General features: G+C 42.0%; 2 protein-coding genes across 4 annotated transcripts in view; one reads left to right on the forward strand and one right to left on the reverse strand.

Moving 5' to 3' along the window:
• The window catches only part of ARL3 (ADP ribosylation factor like GTPase 3), a 37,235-nt gene extending 15,164 nt beyond the window's left edge, over positions 1–22,071 (reverse strand). The window contains exons 1-3 of the mRNA XM_049645652.1: positions 21,860–22,071; positions 15,665–15,808; positions 10,912–11,028 (exon numbers count right to left, since the gene is read on the reverse strand). Coding sequence (XP_049501609.1) covers positions 10,912–11,028; positions 15,665–15,808; positions 21,860–21,862 — 264 coding nt within the window. The 5' untranslated portion in view covers positions 21,863–22,071. The remainder of the gene's footprint in view (positions 1–10,911; positions 11,029–15,664; positions 15,809–21,859) is intronic.
• Positions 22,072–22,194: 123 nt separating this feature from the next.
• The window catches only part of WBP1L (WW domain binding protein 1 like), an 86,927-nt gene continuing 81,934 nt past the window's right edge, over positions 22,195–27,187 (forward strand). The window contains exons 1-3 of one of the 3 annotated variants that reach the window (XM_049645645.1): positions 22,204–22,291; positions 22,539–22,622; positions 23,956–24,083. In XM_049645645.1, coding sequence (XP_049501602.1) covers positions 24,063–24,083 — 21 coding nt within the window. In that variant the 5' untranslated portion in view covers positions 22,204–22,291; positions 22,539–22,622; positions 23,956–24,062. Of the gene's footprint in view, positions 22,292–22,538; positions 24,084–27,187 lie in introns of all 3 variants that reach the window. The other 2 variants (XM_049645651.1, XM_049645644.1) reach the window with 2 other exon arrangements.

The raw sequence follows: 27,187 nt of genomic DNA on the forward strand, positions 1-27,187 counted from the left end.
TCACTTAATGCCTCTACTCTGGATATGGAAATGATGACACTTGCTTTGTTTATATTGTCACATTTGAACAAAAAACCGGTAATAAAGTAAATGGAGTTTAGTAGTAATAGTACCATATCTGAAAAAATTTGTGTATTTTCTAATCTGTCAAAAAGCTGTTATTTTCTGGCCCAAGAGAAATGGAAGACTTTCTATCCCCTCCCTTTTATGATCCCTCAAGTTTTGTTTCCTAGTCACTCTCCCTAAATTATTAAAGCTGAAGTCAGCTGTTGTCAATATCATTTTCCCTGAGAATAACCAGCATTTTTAGGAGTTTCCCTGACTCTTTCAAACCTCTAGAGAACCAATGAATGTTTAAAAGTGGGGTTTGTCAATCTTTTCCTACAAGGAGTCAGGTGGTAAATATTTTAGGCTTTGTGGCCTATACAATCTCTTTCATAAGTACCGAACTTTGTTATTGTAGTGTAGAAGCAACCATAAAAAAATCTAGACAAGTGGACGTGGTTGTGTCCCAATAGTACTTTATTTATGGACACTGAACTTGAAATTTCATATTATTTTCACATGTCGTGAAATCTTCTTTTTTCAATTTTTTCCCCCAACCATTTAAAAATGTAAAAACCGGGGCACCTGGGTAGCTCAGTTGGTTGAGCATCCGACTTCGGCTCAGGTCATGGTCTCAGTTTGTGAGTTTGAGCCCTGTGTCGGGCTCTGTGCTGATGGCTCAGAAGCCTGGAGCCTGCTTCAGATTCTGTGTCTCCCTCTCTCTCTGCCCTTTCCCCGCTCATGCTCTGTCTCTGTCTCTCAAAAATGAATAAACGTTAGAAAAAAAAAATAAAAATAAAAAATAAAAATGTAAAAACTATTCTTTGCTCACAGGCTACACATAACAATAGGAGGTAGTCTGGATCAGTTTGTCAGACACCTGCTCCAAAGTAAGAATTTCTTATTGCACTCTAGAGATAAAAGAATTAACCAGGCAACTAAATGTGTCAAGCTTCAACCCTGCTCTTCTAGGCAGTATGGAGGCTAGGGTAATAGGTCTTTTCAACTAACAATGAATAACTATTAAATACAGACAAACTAATATAACCCATCAACCACTGCCACTCCAAACTGCTTATGAAACTGGCAGACAGGGCTGAGTCACCGGCCTTAGACTCTAACCCTGGGGACTCAGCTGCTCCCCCAGACTTGTTTAATCTCAAACAGCACTGGAAAATAATGAAAGGTTAACTCGGAATCCAAAACACTGTCTGGAATTGGCAGTCTAAGGTGGCTGGAGAAAGCTCCTCTGGGGCAGCTCTGAACTGACTTTTACTGGATTGTACGATAATTCCTGGGCACTCTCGGCTAATAAGAAGTGTGGAATCCTGGGTCATGTTACAAATACCTTGCAGTCTACCCTCAAGGTGTTAGAGCTTGTGATTTAAAATTACCCTGATCTGTGGAGCAGAAAGTTTTAGGGGCCTCCTTATGGAGCCTCACGGTCATTAATGTCCTTATATATTGCTCTTATTTGGGTATTTCTTTCAAAGTACCTAATCTATATGGAAACCAATTTGACAATAAATTTCATATATTAAAAAAAAAAAATAAAACAAACAAACAAAAAACAAACACACAAACAAAAAAACCAAAGTACCTAATCTAGCAGATGAACAAACTGAACTGCTATTTTTCTCAGCCAGCTGCTTTTTCCTAATAGCTCCCCCCACCACCAATTTTATTGAGGTATAACTGGCATAGAGCACTGTACAAGTTGAAGGTGTACAGCATAGTGATTTGACTTGAGGGGCGCCTGGGTGGCTCAGTTGGTTAAGCGTCCAACTTCAGCTCAGGTCATGATATCACAGTCCATGGATTCAAGCCCCACATCCGGCTCTGTGCTGACAGCTCACAGCCTGGAGCCTGTTTCGGATTTGTGTCTCCCTCTCTCTCTGCCCCTCCCCTGCTCATGCTCTGTCTCTCTCAAAAATAAATAAACATAAAAAAAATGATTCGACTTGAATCTACAGTTTCACTGATTCACTTTAATTTTTAAGCAGTTTTTATTTATAGTATTGGATAGATGGCACGTATAGTTCCATGTACCCCACCTCACCTCAACTCCCTCCTCCAGCCTCCCCTAGTAACATCTTGCATTAGTGTGGTGGCACATTTGTCACAGTTCATGAACCAATATTGATATATCAGGTTCATTCTCTGTTTTAAAGTTCTATGGGTTTCAACTGACCCATAATAACATGTAAACACCTTACAGTTTCATAGAGAATAGTTATTCTAAAAACCCTCTGTATGTTGCCTACTCATCCATCCCTCCGCTCCCCCCTCCCCCACCCCAGGGAGTTGGCAACCACTAATCTTTTACTTGTAGAGATTTTTACTAATTTCTATAGTTTGCCTTTTAAAAAATGTCATATCGTTGAAAACAGTATGTATCTTTTTCAGATTGACTTTCACTTAGCAGTATGCATTTAAGTTTCCTCCATGTCTTTTTGTGGCTTGATAGGTTATCAAAATTTTTTTTTAAATAAATATTTTTTTCATTTCTTTTTATCAAGAAATAGCATCCTATTATATAGATGTACCACAGTTTGTTTATTCATTCACCTACCGCAGGACATCTCAGTTGCTTCCAATTTTTGGTAATTATGAATGAAGTAATAAATAAGTATTCATGTGCCAGATTTTGTGTGGATATAAGTTTTCATCTAATTAGTTAGATTCCTTGAAGAGTGACTGCTGGATCACAGAGTTTGGTAAGACTATATTTAGCTTTGTAAGAAACTGCAAACTGGCTTCCAAAGTGGTTATACCATTTTGCATTCCTACCAGCAATGAATAGGACTTCCTTCATCCTTGTCAGCATTTGGTATTGTCAGTTTTTTGGATTTTAGGCTTTCTAGTAGATATGTAGTGGCATTTCAACGTTTTAATTTTCAGGTCCCTAAGATGTTGAACATCTTTTCGTATGCTTATCTGTGTATCTTCCATGGTGAGGTGTCTGTTCAGATCTTTTGCCCATTTTTAATTCGGTTGTTTGTTTTCTTATTGTTGAGTTTTAAGAGTTCTTTTTGTATTTTAGATATAAGTACTTTATCAGATATGTGCTTTACAAATATTTTCCCTTAGCCTGTGGCTTGTCTCTTCATTTTCTTAACAGTGTCTTTCTTTTTTCTTTTATTTTCTTCTCTTTCTTTTCTTTTTTTAGAGAGAGAGAGAAAGAGGGCACAAGTGAGCAAGGGGTAGAGAGAGGATCTCAGGAAGGGGTGAGAGAGAAAGAAGTGGGGCTCACCCAAAGTTGGGCTCATATTCACCCGAAGCAGGGCTCGAGCTCACCCCACGTGGGACTCAAACTCACGAACTGTGAGATCATGACCTGAGCTGAAGTCAGATGTTTAATGAAAGAACCACCCAGGTACCCACAGTGTCTTTCTCAGAGCAGAAGTTTTAAATTCTAATAAAGTATATCTTACAAATTTTTGCTTCACGGATTGTGCTTTTGGTACTATACCTAAAACCTTATTACCAAACCCAGGCTATCTAGATTTTTCTCCTGTATTATCTTCTAGAAATATTTTAGATTTAGGTTTTATATTTAGGTCTAAGATCCATTTTGAGTTAATTTTTTAAAAAAATTTTTAACGTTTATTTATTTTTGAGAGACAGAGAGAGACAGTGTGAGCAGGGGAGGGGCAGAGAAAGAGGGACACAGAATCTGAAGCAGGCTCCAGGCTCTGAGCTGTCAGCACAGAGCCCGACATGGGGCTCGAACTCACGAACCATGAGATCATGCCCTGAGCCAAAGCCAGACGTTTAACTGACTGAGCCACCCAGGCGCCCCAATTTTTTTTAAGTTTATTTTTTGAGAGAGTGTGTGCGCGCGCGCGCACACACACACACACACACACACACACACACACACGCAAGTGAGGGAGGGACAGAGAGAGAAGGAGACCAAGGATCTGAATTGGGCTCCATGCTGACAGCAGAGATAGTTTGTCATTCTAAAAATCCTTGAACCCATGAACTGCGAGATCATGACCTGAGCCAAAATTAGATGCCTAAATGATTGAGCCACCCAAGCGCCCCTTGAGTTAATGGATGTCCCACTGTTCTAGTATCATTTGCTAAAAAGACTGTCCTTCCTTTGATGAATTGTCTTGCTCCTTTGCCAAAGATCAGTTGACAGTATTCCCGTGGGTTTATTTCTGAGCTCTCTATCCTGTTCTGTTGATCAATTTATTCTTTCTCTAATACATGCTGTCTTGATTACTGTAGCTTTATAGTAAGTCTTGAAGCCAGGTAGTCAGTCTTCCAACTTTGTTCTTCTTTAGTATTGTATTCTTTTGCCTTTGCATATACACGTAATCAATTTGCCAAATCCACAAAATAGCTCACGTGGATTTTGCCTGAGATTGTGCTGAATCTATAGGTGATCTATCTAATCTATATAACAAATTGGGTGGATTTGACATTTTAGCAATATTGAGTCTTCCAGTCCATGAGCATGAAATATCTCCTTATTTGTTTAGATCTTCCTTTTTTTTTTTAATATTTATTTTGAGAGAGAGAAAGAGACTGGCATGTGTGTGCACACATGAGTGCAACCAGGGGAGAGAGAGAGAGGGAGGGAGAGAGAGACAGAGAGAGAAAATCCCAAGTAGACTTCACACTTTCACACTATCAGTGCAGAGCCTGCTGCAGGACTCAATCTCATGAACCCTAAGATTAAAAAAAAAAATTTTAATGTTTATTTATTTTATAGAGAGACAGCGAGCATGACAGGAGGGGCAGAGAGAGAGGGAGACACAGAATTGGAAGCAGGCTCCAGGTTCTAAGCTGTCAGCACAGAGTCCAATGTGGGACTCAAACTCACTAACTGAGAGATCATGACCTAAGCCGAAGCTGGACGCCCAACCCACTGAGCCACCCAGGCACTCCTTTAACTTTTTTTTTTTTTAACATTTATTTATTTTTGAGAGACAGAGGGACAGAGCACGAGTGGGGGAGGGGCAGAGAGAGAGAAAAACACATAATCCAAAGCAGACTCCAGGCTATAGGCTGTCAGCATGGAGCCTGATGTGGGCCTTGAACCCACAAACTGTGAGATCGTGACCTGAGCCGAGGTTGGATGCTTAACCAACTGAGCCACTTTGGCACCCCCGAACCCTGGGATCTTGACCTGAGCCAAAATCAAGAGTTGGACACTAAACCGACTGAGCCACCCAGGTGCCCCTAGATCTTCTTTGATTTGTTAGTTTTGTAGTCTTCTTCATACAGATTCTGTATATATTTTGTTATATATAAGCCTAAGCATTTCTTTTTTGGGGGTGTTAATATAAATGGCATTTTTCTTTTCATTTTAAATGCCAATTGTTCAATGCTGGTATAAAGGAAAGCAATGGACTTTTGTGTATTAACCTTATATCCTGCAAACTGCAACTTATTTCAGGAGTTTCCTTGTTGATTTTGGGATTTGAAATACTTTCAATGATCAGTTTTTCTAACATGTAGCTGCATATCACAATTTAGAGACTGATCTTTTAAATTTATATTTCAAGCATTTGTGAGTAATATATGATGGCTTGGATTTGTTTTAAAACACTTAAAAAAGTAGGGGGAATTGGTGGAGGGGGAGATGAAACAAGATTGCCAAAAATGAAAGTAAGGAAGCTAGGTAATGGGTAGGCATACGATGGTTTGTTATACTATTTTCTTGACATTTGCATAAATTTGGAAATTTCTAAAATTAAAAAATTATATGTTAAGAATGGACACAGGGGACCTGGGTGGCTCAGTCAGTTAGGCGTCTGACTCTTTTTTTCTTCCTAAATGTTCATTTTTGAGAAAGAGAGCACGCAAGAGTGGGGGTGGGGTGGGCACAGAAAGAGGGGAACAGAGGATCTGAAGCAGGCCCTGTGCTGACAGCAGCAAGCCCAATGCGGGGCTTGAACTCGTGAGAGTTCTGAGCCAAAGGGGACTCAGGGGACTGAGCCCCGAGTCGGGCTCTGAGCTGACAGTGCGGAGCTTGCTTGGGATTCTCTCTGCCCCTCCCCTGCGTGTTCTCTTTCTCTCTCTCAAAACAAATAAATAAACTTAAAAAAAAAAAAAAGAATGGGCACATTATTTGAGATTACAGGTTTCTTTCTATAATAAATGGAAATTTTTCCTTTTCTCACAATTCTCTTCTATTCTCCTAGAAGGTATATAATATATTTTGGAGGAATAACTGGATAGATGGATAAACAGATAGATGCATATATCTCATCTTTTTCTTCTCATCCATTATTTTTTTATTTTTTAAAGGAATGAACAGTTGTTTTTTTAATTAAAAATTATTTTTTATTTATTAAAAAATATTTAAAAAATTTTAAAATATTTATTTTTGAGAGATACTGAGAGACACAGCACAAGTGGGGGAGGGGAAGAGAGAGAGCGGGAGACACAGAATCTGGAGCAGACTCCAGGCTCTGAGCTGTCAGCACAGCACAAACCATGAGATCATGACCTGAGCTGAAGTTGGACGCTTAACCAACTGAGCCACCAAAGCACCCCTATTAAAAAATTTTAACTTTATATATTTTGAGAGAGACAGAGACAACATGAGTGGGGGGAGGGGCAGAGAGAGAAAGAGAGAGAATCCCAAGCAGGCTCCCTGCTGCCAGTGCAGAGCCTGATGTGGGGCTTGAACTCACAAAACTATGAGATCACGACCTGAGCCGAAATCAAGAGTCGGGTGCTTAACTGACAGAGCCACCCAGGCAACCCCCCCATTTTTTTTTTTTTTTTTTTTTTAATTTTAGAGAGAGTGAGTGCGAGAGGGAGAGAGGGGCAAAGGGAAACAGAAAGAATCTTAAGCAAGCTCTATGCTCAGTGCAGAGCTGATGCAGGTTGGATCCCATGACCCTGGGATCACAACAACCTGAGCCAAAATTAAGAGTCAGACAGTCAACTGACTAAGCCACTCAGGCACCCCTTATTTATTTAATTTTTAAATGTTTATTTATTTTGAGAGAGCATGCATGGGCGTGGGAGGGGCAGAGAGAGAGGGAGAGACAGAATCCCAAGCAGGCTTCAAACTGTCAGTACAGAGCCCGATAAGAAGCTCAATCTCATGACCCGTGAGATCGTGATCTGAGCTGAAATCGAGAGTCAGACACTTAACCGACTGAGCCACCCACGCACCCCTCTCCTCATCCATTTAAACCTCTAACCTGGCACTAGGTATATACTTGAACTTACCTTCACTGAGGGCCAGAAATAAGAGAAGGCTGTGGGATGCCTATGTCAGTACCTCATGTGTTTATTGATTTGATGATAGCACAATTTTATATTTTGGTATTATTCTCCATTTAAGAATTGTGGGGAGTAAATGAATTCACTACTTCTCATAAACCCCTCCTGAAGTAAATGTTCTACCTATTTTATAGAAGGGATTAACAAGCCCTTGAACTTAACCACAATGATGCAGAATCAGAGAACCTCAGAGTTGGAAGTGAATTTAGAAGTTATATAATTCTATATTATACCTAATGTCAGAATCCATCTGTAACAGTTGTCCATTTCATTTGGCACTTTTCTAAGCACTTGGGATACAACAGTTTGGGAGGAAAAGCAAGGTCCCTGTCTTTGTGGACATTACGTTCCAGGAGGGAGAAGGGTAATAAATAAAAACATGTCTGATACTGATAGGTCTAATCGAAGAGAAAAAAAAAAGAGAGAAAAATTATAGTGCCAGAAGGGTAGGGATAGGAGTCATAATTTTAAATATAGTAATCAGAGAAAGTCTCAGTGGTAAAAGTGACATGTGAGCAGAGACTTGAAGGAGGTAAGGGAAGAAGCCATGAGGATATCTAAGGGGAAAGAATCCTAGCACTGCAAATAGCAATGATCAAGGCCCTGAGGTGGGAGTATGCCAGTGTTCCAGGAACAGCAAGCAGGCCCGTGTGGCTGGCACCAAACTAGAGAGGGGAAAGATGAGACAGGTAAGACAAACCAGAAGGTAGGGGGCCTTGTAGGCCATTGTAAGGCCACTGGCTTTATTGTGACATTGGGAAGCTTATGTTTGAATGGGATCACTATAGATACAGCATTGAGAAGAGACTTGAGGGAGGAAAGGCAGAAGCAAGGAGACTAGTGGGGATGACACTGCAGTAATCAATGCATGGTAGCAGGGGGATGGAAAGGAGTGGCTGGATTCTAGAAATATTCTGAAGTAGAACTGACAGGACTGGCTGATAGGTCAGAGGTGGGGGGTGAGAAGAAAAGGAGCCAAGGATGACTCCAATGATTTTGGATGAACGGAATTGTCATTTACTGAGAAGACTGTAGAAGAAGCAGGTTTGGGGAGGGGTGGATGGAGATTGGAATTTGGTTTCGGACCTATTCAGGTTGAAGAGGCTTACTGGCCACTGAAGTGGAAATACCAAACAGGCAGCTGGCTACATATGAAACTGAGGTTCAAGCGAGAGTTTCCAGCTGGAGATAATACATTGGGATTCACCAGCTTGTAGGTGGTAACTAATACCTTAAATTGGATGAGATCACTTAAGCCACAACTTAGAGAAGAAAAGCAAAGGCTGAATTCTAGAGCCCTCCAACATTTGCAGGTTGGGAAACAAGGGGAAAAAAAGCAATGGAGACTGAGGAAGAGTAGCCAGTGAGACAGGAGGAAAATCCAAGATAGAATGGTTTTCTGGAAAACAGGGGAAGATAAAGTTTCAAGGACAGCATGACTGACTTCATTAACTGTGCAGATACATCAAGTAAGAGGAGGATGGAAAACCTTAGCAACGTGGATTCTTGGTGAGCTTGAATGGAGGGTTCAAGAGAGAATGGGAGGAGGAAGTGAGGACAGAGAACTCAAAAAACTCTTTTTTTTTTTTAAATTTTTTTAATGTTTATTTATTTTTGAGACAGAGAGAGACAGAGCATGAACGGGGGAGGGGCAGAGAGAGAGGGAGACACAGAATCGGAAGCAGGCTCCAGGCTCTGAGCCATCAGCCCAGAGCCCGATGCAGGGCTCGAACTCACGGACCGCGAGATCGTGACCTGAGCTGAAGTCGGATGCTCGACCGACTGCACCACCCAGGCGCCCCTCAAAAAACTCTTTAACAGAGTTTTGTTTTAAAAAGAGGCTGAGGGGCACACCTGGGTGACTCAGACAGTTAAGTGTACAACTCTTGATCTCAGTTCAGGTCTTTTTTTTTTTTAATGTATTTTATGTATTTATTTCTGTTTGTTTATTTGGAGAGTGTGTGTGTGCAAGTGGGGGAGGGGAAGAGAGAGGGAGAGAGAGAATTCCAAGCTGGCTCTGCACTGTCAGCATGGAGCCTGATGTGGGGCTTGAGCTCATGAGCCAAGAGATCATGACCTGAGCCAAAGTTGGACGCTTAAGTGACTGAGCCACCCAGGTGCCCCAACTCAGGTCTTGATCTCAGGCTCATGAGTTGAAGCCTCACACTGGGCTCCACCCTGGGTGTGAAGCCTACTTGAAAAAGTAAATAAAAATAGAGGCTGAGGACTAGGACTAGGACTAGATGGGATACACGGTCAGGACAAGAGTTTTTTGTTTCTAAACAAGAGAAACCATAGGCTGCGTGCATGCCGAAAGAATGATCCAGTAGAAAGGCACTTAGGAAGCAGAAGCAGAGAGTGAAGTTATTTGAGATGTGGGATGACGTCTATTGGTAATGAATGAACACACCAGCATGGCTGTTCCTTGTCTATAGGCAGAATTGTAGTAAATTCAAACTTTTCATTAGAGTTTAATGAAAAGAATGTGCAATTTATTTTCCTATGCAAGTTCACGAGACCCCATTGTTTTAGGTTATGATCGTGACAGCGAGTAGCTGAGGTCGGGTGGGTGAGAAAATCCCTGAAGGGGAGGTGAAGGAACGGAGAAGCTGAGGTGTTGGAGAAATCAAGTATGTGGATAGTGAAATCTCCAGGATTCTGAAATGGTAGTCCTGTGGAACGTGACAGTGAGCTGGGAGCTAAAATCTCAGCCCCTTCCTGAATGCTGCCTGAGCCAGGAATCTCCAATGCATGAGTCAACTGCTTCTACTTCTGGACGGTTAAAATGATAGACTTTTTCCTTATTCTGAGTTAAACTCTACCACCTAATACTTCCCAAATTGCTCCTTACCCAGTCCTCTAGAACTATTCATGATGAAGCTAATCTCTCTGACTTGATAGCTCTTAAAGCAACTGAAAAAACAGTTCCAAGTTTCTTTTCTGGAAAGAACATCTGTCTTTCAACCATTCCCTATGCATCATTATTTCCAGGACTTCCACCATCTTGGTTGCCTCTTTGGGATACTCTTACTTGTTGATTTCTTTGGGATAGTGGAGTCAGTGGCATGATCTTCTGATTTCCCTTCTGCTCTTCAAATCACTATGGTAATTAATAAATATTTTGCCAAGGTGAATGTGGGTACAACGTTGTCACTGAGCAAAAACAAAACTCTTCTACAAGTTATACAAAGATGTTTCTTTTGGGATGCCTGGGTGACTCAGTCAGTTGAGCGTCTGACTTCAGCTCAGGTCATGATCTTGCAGATGGTGAGTTTGAGCCCCATGTCAGGCTATGTGCTGACGGCTCAGAGCCTGGAGCCTGCTTTGGATTCTGTGTCTCCCTCTCTCTCTGCCCCTCCCCTATTTGTGCTCTGTCTCTCTCTCTCAAAAATAAATAAACATTAAAACAACAACAACAACAACAACAAAAGATGTTTCTCTCTCACAATTTGCAGCCTCCTGCTAGTCCTAAATTCATAGTGACTAATGTTATGGCAATGGAAGTACTAACAAGAAAGAACATTAATATTATGTTAATATTAGCAATGTTAATATTCCTAACACACTGCAGAAAAGACTATGAATTAATGCCTCAGAAGGAGTACTTACAAGAATATCAGTATTTTCAAAATAATTCCTCCAGTATGGTCTGATTTTTCGCTGTCCACCAATGTCCCATACATTCAGTTTAAAACCTTGTGATTGTACACTTTTGATGTTAAAACCCTGAAACAGGCAAAAACACCAAGCTTTATTAAGCTTTGAGGTCATAATTCCAACAAAGTTACATTTAACAGCTATGTTATTTATTAATTATTATGTACTCTGGCAGATATGATACTGGTAATATTGAAAATAGTCTGTTATGATAAGGAAAAAAGAAATGTGTTTTTACATGCTTACTTCATTCAGGTTTTGGAGTCAGTATTAATGTCATGGCTAACGTGGCGCTTTCTCTAGTAAGTGCCCATAAATGTGCACACGCGCACAACACACACACCTGTGAGGACACCTGGGAATGAGAATAGCTTTGATAATCAACACAGCCACACTTCCTGATGGATCCTCAAGATGGTAACATTTAATAGAACATTACATTTAACTACCAAAAAACAGAAGCTGAATCTGAACACAGAACAGAACAGATTCTTAAAGTTTCAAAAAAGGCAAGAGTTGGGGCGCCTGGGTGGCTCAGTCGGCTGAACGTCTGACTTCAGCTCAGGCCATCACCTCGCGGTCCGTGAGTTCGAGTCCCACGTTGGGCTCTGTATTGACAGCTCAGAGTCTGGAGCCTGCTTCCGATTCTGTGTCTCCCTCGCTCTCTGTCCCTCCCCCACTCACACTCGGTCTCTCAAAAATGAATGTTAAAGAAAAAAAAAAGCAAGAGCTACAATCTGCAATTCAGGATTCTTTCAAAAATTTCCTCATATGGATTAATCAGAAAAAGGAAGGAACTGAAGTCAGAACACTATGGGAGAAGCTGGTTTGTGACTGGAGTATTAACTCAGCGAGGCAGGGATGGCCTGCTGGAACAGCATGTTCAGACTCTGAAGTGGAGCCCTCAGTTACAGGCAGTGATGAAAATAAACAAGCAGGCATTTGAAACTATTCTTTAATAAGCATCTCTGATGAACTCAAAAAGAAAGTATTCATTTTCAGGACAGTGACTCAAGGTGGAACTTTGAGGAAGGTGAGCAAATCAGAGGCAGGTGGAACTGTGAGCTGGGAGTTAGCGTGCGGAGAAACAAATTAACAAGACCTTTGGGGTTCGGAGAGAAGGCATTTCATGAGCAATAATTAAAAAATAAATCTTTGAGAATGATATAGTGAAATCAGGACTTAAAAAATCCAATCAACAGCTTGCTACCACAGAAGTGCCATTTCATCCAGGATAACTGGAGTCAAGCGGGCCTGGGGATGCCTCCATAAACATTTGCCTCATCTGGCAGCTTGCCAACACTACTGCCTAGCACAGAAGGACAAGGCACAGTGTGACAGCACAGGAACACTGCCACCCAGTTTCCACCGAGGATAAACAGTCACTAGAGGATACCTGGGAGGAGGTGGACTACAGCTCCTGTAAGAAGCCAAGGACCGAATAAATTAGAAGTTTAAGAACTTCAAAGGGAAGTGGCTTAAGCTTATTGTAAAAGGCAGCTTCATTCTCAACTCATTGATAAAGCCACTTTTGTGTACTTAAAAATTGGACACTTAACTACAATAGTAAGTGTCAAAGCCAGTAACGTGAAATCTTTCTGGAATGAAGCAGGCGATAAATAAGAGAAATTCCTGGAATCTGACCATATATATCAACTACCTTAACATTCTATAAGTTATCAAAAGAAAAAAAATTCTGTAAGTTGTCAGACCCAACAAGTCTACCAAGAAATTATTCTAAGGAAATAATAATGAATGGGTACAAACCCTTAGAGATGGGTATTACTAAGTATTTACATATATATCAACGTAGAAAGATGTTCAAGATGCATTATTCAGTGAAAATGATATGGTATATTCTCTATGAGTCATTTTATTTTTTATTCTGAGAATTTATTTTATTTTTTAAAGTTTATTTATTTTGAGAGGGAGAGAGAGAATCCCAAGCAGGCTCCACACTATCAGCCCAGAGCCTGATGTGGGGCTTGAACTCACCAACTGCAAGATCATGACCTGAGCCAAAGCTGGATGCTTAACTGACTAAGCCACCCAGGCGCCCCAAGATTTTATTCTTAAGTAATCTTTACACCTAACACGGGGCTCAAACCTGCAACCTTGAACTCAAGAGTCGTACACTCTATCGACCGAGCCAGTCAGGCACCCTATTTTTTATTTTAAATATACCCATCATAGGGGGCCTGGCTAGCTCAGTCGGTACACAGTGTAACTCTTGATCTCAGAGTTGTAAGTTCCCCATGTTGGGTGTAGAGATTACTTAGAAATAAAATCTTTATTTTTTATATATTTTTTAATGTTTATTTTTGAGAGAGAGAGTGTATGTGTGTGTGAGCACAGGAGGGACAGAGAGAGAGAGGGAGACAGAGGATCCAAAGCTAACAGCAGGGAGCCCAGTGTGGGGCTTGACTCACGAACCATGAGATCATGACCTGAGCCACAGTCTGATACTTAACAAACTGAGCCACCCAGGTGCCCCCAAAATAAAATCTTTAAATACACCCATCACATACATGCACAGAAAAAAAACCTGAATGGATACATTCCTAAATGTTAACAGTGGTTATGTCTGGGCATTGTAGATGATTTCTAGTTTCACAATTTTATTTACTTATCGTTTGTAAATTTACTATAATGAGCAGCTATTGCTTTTTCTGATATTAAACAAAAACACAACAAAAGCTTGTTTTTAAAGAATAAATATGAAACCTCGACATCATATAATAACAGAATCACCTATAACGCATCAAATAAAGCCTGAAAGTTAGAATTGGAACTTTTGAGGCCAATTCTAACTTAAGAGTTCATTTCCATGTTCACAGTGTGGACGTTCTCATTTTAGTGGTACTCTTAGGAGATACAGCCTACTTCTAATACTCAATTAAAAAGAAAAAACCCTAGACTTTTCTTTTTCTGGCAGAAATCCTGACACACTAATATGTGTTTTCAGCCCTTCTAGGCTAGACTACTGTAATTTGCTCCTCCTTAGGCTATACATTAAATTTGTTCGGAAGCTGTAAAATTGCTCATTTGGTAGCAATTGAAGTGACTTTTCTGCAAAAAGTTGCAGATCAGTAAGCCTCACAAGCTGTGAAGTACACACATTGGCACAGCCATTCAAAGCTGACACCAAACTCGTATCACAGTACAGTGATGGAAAATGCTAAAAAAACCCTCTGGTTTTCCTAAAACCTCTAAGGCTCATGCACTTTAAAGTGACTAAGACCAACGGGGCTGTCCTCTAGTTAGGAAGCCCAACGAGTTGGCCAAAGGTCAAGCTTTCTCATGATTTCCTACAGGGAAGGAGGTCTAAAGAAACAGCTCTAAAGAAGGAGGGCTGTTACACTTAGCATTTGTCTTTCAACTTCCACACTGGAAGCACCACTGTTGTATTTTGCTTGCTCAGCCTTAGGAAACAGGCTGGATTAAAAAATACAGGTAATTAAAAAAAATTTTTTTTTAATGTTTATTTTTGAGAGAGAAAGAGAGACAGAATGTGAATGGGGGAGGAGCATAGGGAGAGAGGGAGACACAGAATCTGAAATAGGCTCCAGGCTCTGAGCTGTGAGCACAGAGACCGACATGGGGCTTGAACTCAGGACCTAGATCATGACCTAGGCCAAAGTCGAACACTTAACCAACTGAGCCACCCAGGCATCCCCAGGTAATTTTTAAATTTATTTTCTTTTATACTCTCTCTGTATTTTCTACATGTATTAATTTCATAATCAGAAGATTAAGCTACTTTTTTTTAAAGTAATCACTTAGAGGGCTCCTGGACGGCTGAGTCAGTTAAGCATCCAACTTTGACTCAGGTCTTGATCTCACGGCTCCTGAGTTCAAGCCCTGCATCAGGCTCTATGCTGACAGCTCAGAGCCTGAAGCCTGTTTCAGATTCGGTGTCTCCCGTCTCCCTCTCTCTCTGCTCCTCCCCTACTTGCACCCTGTCTCTCTTTCAAAAAATAAGATAAACATTAAAAAAAATTAAATAAATAAATAACAGTAATCATTTAGAGCTGAGGGAATTGTGTCTTGATATATTTATGCTTATTTGAATGATTTATATAAAACTTGGCAAAGTATAAAATTTATCATTTTAACAATTGAAATTTTTTTTAATGTTTATTTATTTTTGAGAGGGGGGGAGGGGCAGAGAGAGAGAGGGAAACACAGAATCCAAAGCAGGGTCCAGGCTCTGAGCTGTTAGCATAGAGCCCTACACGAGGCTCAAACCCACAAACCACGAGATCATGACCTGAGCTGAAGTCGGATGCTTAACCGACTGAGCCACCCAGGTGCCCCTCATTTTAACCATTTTTAAATGCACAGTTCAGTGGCACCAAGTATCTTTACACCATCACCACCAACCATCCATAGAACCTTTTTCATCCTGCCACACTGACTCTCTGTGCCCATTAAACAATGACTCCCTCCATTCTTCCCTGTCTCTAGCCTCTGGTAACCACTATCCTACTTTCTGTCTTTAGGATTTTGACTACTCTAAGTACCTTATATCTATGGAACCTCTTGATAGATTTTTCAAATATTAGATTATTTTTAAATTGCACAGACTTTCTTCAGTAACAAAACTTGGGAGTGGACAAAATTCTATTTCCCATTTTGTCTTCCATATTGCTATGATCACCTTCCTTGTGTCACACAAGCACCCTGGGGCTAGGGCAGTGCTCACCTGTGTAGGTGTAATGTGGCTGATGTCTTCAGATGCAAGCTGCTTCAGAAGAGTGGTCTTGCCAGCATTATCCAAGCCCAGGAGAAGGATTCTCACCTCCTGGTCTGGTGCGCTTTTCAATTTGCGCAAAATTGAGAGCAAGCCCTTAAACAACCATGAAGAAGACAGATTACTTATGGGGCACTGGCTTTGATATTACTGGATATCAGAATGTCTTCTCCTCCTTGAAAAACGTTCTTGGTTGTGGAGAGCTCATCGTATTATTTTCCAGTTGAAAGTGATTTATTCCATTTGCCGCCTCCTTCTAAGTTTTGGCAGAAATCTTTCAGTAAATTTTGCAATTTAGTAAGTACCATGGCTTATTCCTGCTCCTCCTATTAATCCATCTTAGCAATCACCCCAAATCTTCTGGGATTGTGAACTACTAATCTCATACTCCTAAAGCCCTTCCTGTGCACTCAGTAGAGCACACATCATATCAGACTACAGGGCATTGACTGCTGTATTTTTCTCCTTTACCAGAGTGAAGTTTCTTATAGGTAAGGGCTATAGCTTCAGTCTCCCCAAATGCTTGGCACTTATAGATAGACACTAGATAATAGTTGTTGAATTAAATAAAATTATCCACCCAGTAAGTGAAAGATTTTAAGATGCTATACAAAAACAAAAACAAAGTTGTATAAAATTGTATCTGAGCTGTTTAAAACTTTATTTCAGTTTACATTTAAGACTTCATCATTCAAAATGCTCTACCATCAAAAAATATATATATCCTCATCTAAAAAAAAACCCACGCAACCTCTATTATCTAATTTTCACAAGATCCTTATAGGTGCATGGTATAAATTATGTTTTTCAGATGAAAAATCTGATACAGCAGAGAAGTTAGAAAATTGTCAAAGTCAGTCACGAATAAAAAAAGTCAAAATTTAACCAGAGTATTTTTGACTAGTAATCTGATATCTGTTCCTTGTTTTTGTTATTTTTTTTAATGGCTGGAAATAAATCATGTTGGTTTTTAGCTACGAACATAAGAAAAATCATGTAAGATGGTTATTTGTTCTGTCCTGCAGCTGACAATCTTGTTCCAGTAAGGCATGAGTTACAACAAGAATCAAAGAATTCCAGAGTTTAAAGGGCATATAATCTAATCTCCCAGCCCAAACAGAAATTCCTTCAAGCTGAGTCTTAGAATTATATAAAAATGGTTATATACTTTTATCCCTGTTGCACCAGGCAATAATTCAAACCAGTCTGTTCACTAAGAGCAAATAATAATTCTGTGAAATAATTCTCAACAATTGAGTCTTTGGACAATGATATGCAAATATGCATAATTATTAAGAATTCCTTTCTGCCTCAGAGACTCGTTGTTTACCACTTCCAGTATTCTGTATCTGCACTGACTTGCTAAGGATTACATTAACCTCTCTGTGCCTCAATTTTTTTCCAGCAATAAAATGGAAGATTTAGTTTAAAACAGAAAGACAAAATCTATACCAAAAGATTTGGGAAAGAGTGATTGAACAGATTTCAAACAAACAGATAGGCAGGACTCTTTTTTTTTTTTTTTCTTTCTTAAGGGCATGACGTTTTTCTTTTGTTTTTATCTTATCTGGCCTTGAATACTTTGACACCATTCCTTTTTTAAACTATATTTATGAGAAGTCTCCCCGGCTTCTATTAGCTACATTGCAATCACTCATTTATAATACCACCTTTCAGAACAGTTAAAATTAGAATTCTGAGATCCTCAGGGGACTGGTAATATAAAAAGGCTAGAACAGGGAAAACACATTGTACTACTCATCCTGAGTTCTTGATTAGATGTCCTCATTACTTCTTCCAATAAAATTCTAAAATAACCAGAATTTATTACGTCAGTACATGAAATGACAGTACAGGTAAAAGTCTTCTCATGCATTATCTACGAGTGTAGAAATTATGAAAGATGTTTCCATGGACTATTTGCAAGGTTCAAAATGAACGTTTTAGGTTTTTTCTCATGTGTCTTTTAAAACAAATCAGTAAATAAAAACCCTGCTTTCTAAAAAAACCAAAAAACAAAAAACATGGCTTTCTGCAGGCTGAGACTTGTTACACATTGATTATATTTGAAATTGAAAAATGAAGAGAAAATAATTTCTTTTTGAAAAGGGAGAAGCAAAGCACAGAAGAGAAAACCATTCTAACTATACCTAAACTTTGTTAACTTAATGTATAAAAAAAATGATACTTCTATATTTCTAATGAGTAATTTTCCTTGAGAAACAATAACTTCATATGCTTTACCTTTAAGTGACATGACAGAGAAATGGAAAATTCAGCTACTATTTTCTTCTATCAAAGTGATAAATGGCATCTGAAGCATGGTCTAGGGAAGACAAATGCAAATAGGGTACCACATCGTATTAACCCAACTACTGAGGACAGGGGATCACAGGATTATCAGGGTTTGCTAAATAGGGAAGAGGATATTTATAGATATCAGAGTTCTGCCTGAAAGGTACAAAGTAAGCTGATTTAAGAGGCTGGAGGAAAGACAGAAAAATAAGTCTACCCTAGGTTTCTAAACACAAGGACCACACTTTATTTTAAATGTCGAATGAAGGGAGACAGCTATTGGAAGTTAATTTTATTGTGGGCCTGAGTTTTGCATATAAACATAAGGAAATGAATTTTTAAAGTGATTTTTGGTTAAAATATTCATTCATTCCTTCGTTCACATTAAACACCCACAATGTGCCCCAAGTGCAACGGGAGCAAAGCAGACATGATCTCCGTGTAGGATATGTCCTCCTCTGACACTGAATAAAGGCAATTTAAGAAATCAGAACTGTAGTTAATTGTATAAGGTCTGCTATCAGCATGTGTGCATACAAGTTATCTGCACCCTGGTGGACAGAAGTGGTCTGACTCAGCCACAAAACATTTAAACTTTCTACAGGCAAATTATGAATAGATGTGCTATTGACTACAGATATTTTATCTGCCTCAGAATCAGCTTCAACTCCACTACTGGCAGAGGCATGGTGCGCTGACCTAAAATGATGCAAACTAGGTCATTCAGAGAAACTGGAGTGGCGGAGGGGGAGAGAGGTGTGTGATGGTAGTGTGATGGGAAGTGTATGTGGCTGTGAGGAGCAGTTAAAATTTAAATATTAAAATTAGTAACCCAACTGTCAGGTATCTGCACTCCCCATAACTAGCTTTTTCTTTTTTTTTAATGTTTATTTTTGAGAGAGACAGTATAAGGAGGGGAGGGGCGGGGACAGAGGATTTGAAGCTGGCTCTGTGCTGACAGCGGAAGAGCCCGATGTGGGTCTCAAACCCACGAACCAGAAGATCGTGACCTGAGTCGAAGTCGGTTGCTCATCCCAGCACCCAGGTGCCCCTCCCCGCTCATAACTAGCCTGAATGAAACTGACTTCAATTTATTTTTACCTCTTTAACAACAACAACAAAAAAATACGCCGTTCACTGAGACCTTATTAACTTCCAGGAACTCCTATAGCTTTCATAGGGAGAAACTCACCCAAACTTGTCTACTTTCTCATTGCTCTACTAAATAAATACACTGTTTCCTGAGGAACAAAGTAGGGGCATTTCCCCAGGAGCAGTGGGTTCCCACCTCACCATAGTCCCAATCAAAACTTTATCGGTGAGGGGGGCACCTGGCTGGCTCAGTCAGTAGAGTATGTGATTCTTGATCTTGGGGTCGTGAGTTCAAGCCCCACATGTGGGTAGAGATTACTAAAAATATATAAACTTCAACAACAACAACAACATTATTATGGGCTTTGGGATTTCATAGACTTGAATTCAACTTCCTTATATATATAATCCTGGGCATTTAGAAAACTGGAACAATACTCTTAAGAAAAATGCTATTAAGATGAAATGTGGTAATGTGTGTAAAGTATGGCGCATAGTAGGTATTCAAAGCAGTAGTTGTGGGTGTTTTTCTTTCATTTTTTTTTTCTACGTTTCACTGACCATTTTCTGGCCAGAAAATACAATCTTGGGAACGAACTTCAAATGTTGAAAATGCTTGATAGCTACCACTAGGTTCCTGTATGTAGAACGGACCCCATAAATAATTTCTGCGTGAAGAAGTCGTCTATTAAATAATAACGATCACTCATGCACTAAAATTGCTGCCGTCTTAGCATTTCACCAAAGACTCGATATCATAATGTGGGGATAAAATAGCTGACTAAATGTTCAGAGAAAACATTTGGGCTTTTAAATAAAAAATAAAATTTATTAGTCATAGCTGAAGGTTTAGAAAGCAAAAACAAAAACCTGGGGCTCAGTCTTCCGCTGTGCAGTTATTACAGGGATTCACGGGATACCAGATGTGACACATTTAATCACACCACTGATGGTTTAAGTTCTATGTTCCACTTTCGGTTCTAAGAATAGCTCACACTTTTGGAGATTAGAATCCAGAATGATTTGCCCTAATTTCATATTGTTCAATTTAGGAAAAAAGAAAAAGAAAAACAAAGTCTGTCTTGATCAATGAACGCAACAGTTGTACACAATAGTGTTGTCACACTGTCAATTTGCACCTGGAAACATGAGCAGTGGTTAATTTATTGTGTCCTGTAATTATAAATTAAACAATCATGAAATTACACAGTCCACTTAATTGATAAACAAACTGGGAAAAGTTAGCCAACTCTCATGCATTTCTCATGATGACATCTCATTCTCTGTTGGTTTGGCCTGACTTTTTCATTCCAATTCTAGTTATTTTCTGTGTAAATATTTATATTTGTATTCATTTGTTGAGAAAAACTTAGCCTTTAAAGGGACAACTCATGTATAAACGATTAATAATAAGAAAACATGTAAAAATCTGTTTAGCCTGGGGTTAATAAAACTGCAGTGTAGCAAGTGTGAAATGTGATTGGCAACTTCAGATCAAATAATTCTACTTTTTTAAAACAATCTGACAATGTAAAATCAATTTTTTTCCTATAAGAATTTACTCATTGGATAATCTGACCAAAGGTGCATGCATTTTTTTCCTTGCAGACATCTAGTTTTTTCTTCATAAATTAATGAACGTGGATCAATATTTTTAAAAGTCAAAAAGACAAGTAACTAAGTTTGAGTGCCCAGCTCTGTTCAGTTGGTAAGCCAACGAACCTATTCTAAGTGCTTCAAAGTCAATTTTGCTTTGACTTGCTCTAAAACTACTCAGTTCCATTTTAATACCCTCCATCTAACCACACAGAAATAAAAAAGGAACAACGAGCGTGTCAACGGTCCAATCTGTCACACATCATAATTCACAATTAGAGAAAACTTTAATTAGGTCTGACAGGGAAAAGCCAATTGACACCCACTCCAGTTTTAATTTCCCATTCTTTTTAGTTTGGAGATCCCAAGATGAGACTAAGATCTTTGGTTCTGGTGTGGTCATATGCAAAACGTTGCAACAGGTTTGAAATGAAATACTAAGGGCCGGGCAGCAAATTTGCCTGCATCAATATGGATTAAGAATTCACAGGAAAATCGGTCATCACCAACAAATAGCCTTTACTGAACCCTCAGCAAGTAAATAACTCGTTCCTGCAGAAGTGCGCCCGCCACGCAGCCACCAGGACCACGTAAAATCCACCAGGCATCCCTACCAAGCGGTACCTCTTTGTGTCCTGGGATTTACACCCCTCCCCCCAGAGGCCCGCACATCTCGAGGAAGAGGAGAGCTAGGCTACCATCTCTCCTGGTACCGCCAGGGCGACCTCAAAGGCAGTAGCTCTGGCCCTTCTCCCGGCTTCTGGCTGGGCCCCGGCGGACCCAGAGGCGCGGGCAAGTCGAATCCCTAGGAAGATCGAAGCCTGCTTGCGGAGGCTGCTATCCGCAGTTACTCGGATCCGCCCTCATCTCCTTAGTAATGATGGAAACCAGGCTCTGTACCGGGATAGCCACACACCCTTCCAGCCCCGTCCCTTAGCTTCAGACCGGCTGCAAACCTCGCCTTCCTCCCCAGGCCCAGGTCTCCTTCTAAGGGCCCACCGTCGGGGCTCCCCGCTGCCCCCCGAAACCAATCCAGGACCCAGAAAGCAGGCTGAGCGCCGTCCCGTTCCCTCCTTGGCTTTAAACGTAGTGCCCCGACCTGGGCCTGAGGACAGGAGAGGGGTGACCGGTCAGCTCTGGAGGGGCCCGGGCCCCCACACTCACCATCCTCCCGCCGAATCCCTCCTCCTCCTCCTCCTCCTCCTCCTCCGGCCTCCCCCGTTACCAGGGGCAACTGCTGCGGCACCGCCCCCGACGTCCCTCGCACGCACAGCGGAGGAGCAAAGCAGTCATACGGGGCGTGGTCCAGCTCCGCTTTCCCTAAAGTGCGCAAGCGTGCCAAAGTGCCCGCCCACTGCGCAGGCGGGCTGCTGGGTCCACGGGAGGCAGCGGCCCGCTGATGGAGACCCGGGGAATGGTTAAAGCTTGCCCACGTGGCTAGTGGGCGCTGCCCGGCATGTGATTGGTCGGGAAGGAGGGGGGCGGGGGCGGGATGAGGGGCGGTTCCGGGCCTGGGCAGCAGGTTAGTACTGGCCAGGCTTCTAACGCAGGGTTCTTCTGTTGGCAGTTGTCTCAGTGCATTCTTTTAGGGGCCAGGTAAGGGGTCTTGGGAGGAGGCCGCCTACCACACCTTCCTTTAGACCCAACATCCCGGGAGGGAGCTTGGATTTCTGTCCTGACTGCTCGGGAGGGGCTGCTGCCGAAGCTGGGATTCCACCTGCGAAGCCACGTGGCGCGAATAGTAGCCTGGGGCTGCTCAGGGGCCTCTCCCTGTGGACCCCAGCTCCATAGCTGAGGGGTGGGGACATTATGAGATATGCATCTTTCTCCACACCTGTGTTAGGGTCCAGGATGGAGGAGTCCCGGTGGTGGGAGGCTGCCTGTCGGAGGGCAAGAGACAGCCTGGGAATTGGCCCTGAACGCTGAGGTGAGCCGATGGCAGCAGGGGTGAAAGAAAGGCGTTTTGGAATGGCCAGGTTTTGCTAAGAAGCGTTGGACCAGGCGGTGCACCGTTTGCAGTCCTGGAGGAGGCAAAAAACGGGCCTGCACTTACAGGCAAGCAAGAGCGAAAGGGATTCTGGGTGGGTTGAGAGGTGCTACCTCCCACCCCTTCCCCATGCTGACGTCAGAAAGAGGGATTAATCTCATATGTACCAGGTCCTGTTCTAGACTCTCGCGACACAGCAGGGGGACGCAATCTGCCTTCATGGAAATTACATCCTTCCTAGTGGAATGCTTTTCACATAAGATTTCATTTCATTTTCACGGCCCTAGAAATTGGTTGTTTTAAGCTATATAGAGTCGGGACTTGAACTCAGTTCTGACTCTTGAGGAAATGACTTTAACACTATTGTATTGTACAGGCAGGTGGAAAAGAACGACTTATATTTGTGATGTGAACTCAGAACTTTTTTTGAGTTGATAAAGTGTTGCGACTAATGACAAACCTGGACGTTTGCAGTCGTGTGTGTACCTCTTGCCTCCCTCACTGGTTTCTTGTGAGGATTATGTGAATTATTATGTGTCAAGTACATAAAATACTGCCTGGCACATAGGAAGTGCTACATAGGTCTTAGCTATTATTGTTCCATCTAGGTTTTTGGGCTTTGCCCCTCTTCCTATAAGCAGGCTTTCCATTCTAGTTAAGATCACTGGAATGAAGGCAGATTTCCCCTGAATGGTCCTTAGCTGTTTATGTATTCAACTAAAGTGTGTTTTTAAACGTCTGCTGGCTGCATACTTGCTTCAGATCCTTGGAGAGAAAACTCAGTTCAGAACCTTGATTAAATAGGTGCAAGATGAATGGCTAATTCAGAGCCTGCACTCCTACCATCTACCCATCTCTAGCCTGTTGTTTCTTTTGTGAAAAAGTCAGGGCAGACTTCTCTTTCTGAATTGTCTGGTGTCTAACATCATGGTCTCCTTGGGGTCACAGCAGTGTACCTGGGCTTGCTTGTGTAATTATTAGCCTCATTCTTCCAACTTTCTCTAGACAGCCTTGGCACCATCCCTCCCCCATCTCAAGTGGTCTTTGTGTTTGATCTTGAGTCTTTGGCTGCCTTGATCTTCCACTGATGCAAGTACCAGTGATGATGTTTTGTTTTTCTTCCTACGTGGGATACAAACAGGCAATCTTGAGTCCTTTCTCCACTTGCAAGAAGATACCTAGAGGGAGTTTGGAAGCCTGTTCCCTGAGCTGTGATACTGTTTGCCAGAGAAAATCAACTTTTTTTTTTTTTTTTTTTTTTTTTTAACGTAAGCTGTATCTGTAACGTGGGGCTTGAACTCAGGAACCCAACATCAAGAGTCTCATGCTCTACCAACTGAGCCAGACAGGCACCCTGAAAATCAAATCTCTATAAGAAGGATGAGCATTACTTCAGGAGAGGTAATAAGTTGTTTCATTTTTCCCCTTTTCTCTCTTTTTTTCTCTCTCTCCTTCCTTCTTTCTCCTTTCCTTCCTCTCTCTCTCTCTCTCTCTCTCTCTCCCTCTCCCTCTCCCTCTCCCTCTCCCTCTCCCTGTAGTATGGAGAGGACCAATCTAACTGACCCTAAGCCTTGTGACCTTGGGAAAGTAGGCCCTAGCTATTGTCAGATAGTTGGATGAATGAACAGGATGGAAGCTGTTGACCACTATTGCTGTGGTTAGTGTAGGCTGTGTGTACCACGGATGTTCACCCTGCTGGTTCAATTGATGGGGACCTTTCTAAGCATCAGTTTCCTCTTCTGTAATTTGAGACCTTGGATCCCTTACGTATTTGAGCTGTGACATTCTCCAATCCTCAAAGGAAAGGGAATTATCGGTCAGTCACCTGTTTGATTTCCAGTTCTCCCCTTGTTCCCAGTAGTAGAACCATATTCCTTCAGAATTGGGGCCACCCTGGACGTGATTACGACTTCTTTAGGGAATACTAGATGCAGCTCATGTAGGAAGAGGGAGAATAATGGTTAGAGCAAACCTAGGGACCATGTACCCCCTCCATGTAGGAGGGGTAGGCCATCAGCAGCTTTGTGACAGAAAGCCTGCTCTTAATTCTGTAACCAAGACAGGTTCTGAGTTTGACTTGAAAGGGTGATGTCCTTGATGCCTAGAGAGCCCGGGAATAAGCTGAAATGCATTTCAGGCAGGCAGTAAATATTTTTAGAGGTCCCACGAGAGCTACATATGAACCTTGTAATCTGCCAGGGGAGGCTAACTTTACACAAATTACTGTACATGATAAGAAAGTGATGATTACAAAGCCAAGCATATTGCAAATGAAGATAGGATGCTGTGAGAGTATATGACAGAAGGGTTTGAGTATGCCCTGAAGGAGTCCTGGACCTGTGCCCATTGGGGGGCAGGCAGCAGATATTTGGGAAATGTTTTATTTATTATTATTTTTTAATGTTTATTCTTTTTTGAGAGGGAGAGAGAATCCCAAGCAGGCTCCATGCTATCATTGCAGAGCCTGATGCAGGGCTTGATCCCATGAACTGTGAGATCATGACCTGAGCTGAAATAAAGAGTCGGATGCTTAACTGACTGAGCCACCCACGTGCCCCGGGGGAAGTGTTTTAGACATAGAATTTAGGTGTGTGTGTGTGGTTTTTTTTCCTTACGTTTTGTGTAATACAGGGGCTGAGCAACTCCTATTCTGACCTCAGTAATGAGGGCAAATTTTCTTGAATAATAGCAAATGATTACCCCTTCATGATAGAAGTACTTCCATTATGAAAGGCAGAGGACTTTCTAGTGTTGGGTTGAGGATGGAGAGAGATGTCCAAGGACAGGCTGTGTGTGTGTGTGTGTGTGTGTGTGTGTGTGTGTGTGTGGTGTGAAGAAGGAAGCATAGCATGTTCTTTTGGGCTGTCTCCAGCAGGGGAGTGGGGCTGCAGCACGGGGCTCTGTAAGCCAAGGCAGTGTGTGATCTGCTGGCCACTCCTTTTAGCCCCCGGTAGGGTCAGGGAAAGTAAACTCTTGCCTCTCTAGCATTCCTGGGTTCAGTTCTGACTGCATGAAATACCTTTGGTCTTTGAACCAACCTGCAGGAGGCCAAGTCAGCCTTTCCACAGAGGGCAAAGCCCAGAACTTTCCCTTGGGCTTTGTGGCGGAGTGAGAGAGGTAGGAGTCTGGCAGTGGACACTGGCTGGCTGGCTTCTCACTTCTCCAGAGGTGAGTGGTGGCCTCAGGGCCAGGTGAGGATACCATGGAAACTCCATGTTAGGTCTCCCCTTCTCTTCTGGCTCCTTTCTCCCAGGAAACGACTCACCCCCAGCATGTCAACTTGGTGAAGTCTCTCCCACCCCAACAAAAAAATCTAAACATTGGCCATCTCTCCCTTTATTGCATTTGTTGGCTACTCAGGCCTCCTACCTCTCTGGATGTTCTTTCTCATCTATTTGGGCTTCCTTTTTTTGGCTTGCCTCTTAAATGTAGTGGTTTTCAGGGCATGTCCTCAGCACTTTATCCTTCCCGTTCTGTGCATTCTTACTGGAAAACTTTATCTTTTAAAAAAAAATTTTTTTTTTAATGTTTATTTATTTTTGAGACAGAGAGAGACAGAGCATGAATGGGGGAGGGGCAGAGAGAGAGGGAGACACAGAATCGGAAGCAGGCTCCAGGCTCTGAGCCATCAGCCCAGAGCCTGACGCGGGGCTCGAGCTCACTAACCGTGAGATCGTGACCTGAGCTGAAGTCGGACGCTCAACCGACTGAGCCACCCAGGCGCCCCTGGAAAACTTTATCTTAAACTGCCTCGATGCTGCTAACTCATCACTTTACTTTTTTTTTTTAATGTTTATTTATTTTTGAGACAGAGAGAGAGAGACAGACAGACAGACAGACGGAGAGACAGAGCATGAGCAGGGGAGGGGCAAAGGGAGAGGGAGACGCAGAATCTGGAGCAGGCCCCAGGCCCTGAGCTGTCAGCACAGAGCCCAACTCGGGGCTTGAACTCACGAGCTGTGAGATCATGACCTGAGCTGAAGTTGGACACTTAACTGACTGAGCCATCCAGGCGCCTCTCATTGTTTTACTGCTAATTCAGACCTCCGTACTTTCTTTTAAGCCTTAATACCCAGTTGCTGAGAAACTTGACCTTTTATTCAGCATTTACTTGAATTCTTGAACTAGGCACTAGGGTAGCAGAGTGAGCAAAATGGACATAATCCCTGGCTCCAAGGACCTTATGGCCTAGAGGGGAAGGTAGGCATTAATAACACAGAGGGACACCTGGGTGGCTCATTTGGTTGAGTGTCTGACTCTTGATTTTGGCTCAGGTCATGGTCTCATGGTTAGAGAGTTGGAGCCCCATGCCCCGAGTCCGGTTCTGCACTGATAGCCTGGAGCCTGCTTGGGATTCTCTCTCTCTCTCTCTCTCTCTGTCTCTCTCTCTCTGTCTCTCTCCCTCTCCCTCTCCCTCTCCCTCTCCCTCTCCCTCACCCTCTCCCTCACCCTCACCCTCACCCTCTCCTCTCTTTCTGCCCCCCCCCCAATAAATAAACGTAAAC

Source organism: Panthera uncia, chromosome D2 (assembly GCF_023721935.1).
Source record: "Panthera uncia isolate 11264 chromosome D2, Puncia_PCG_1.0, whole genome shotgun sequence".
NCBI lineage: Eukaryota > Metazoa > Chordata > Mammalia > Carnivora > Felidae > Panthera > Panthera uncia.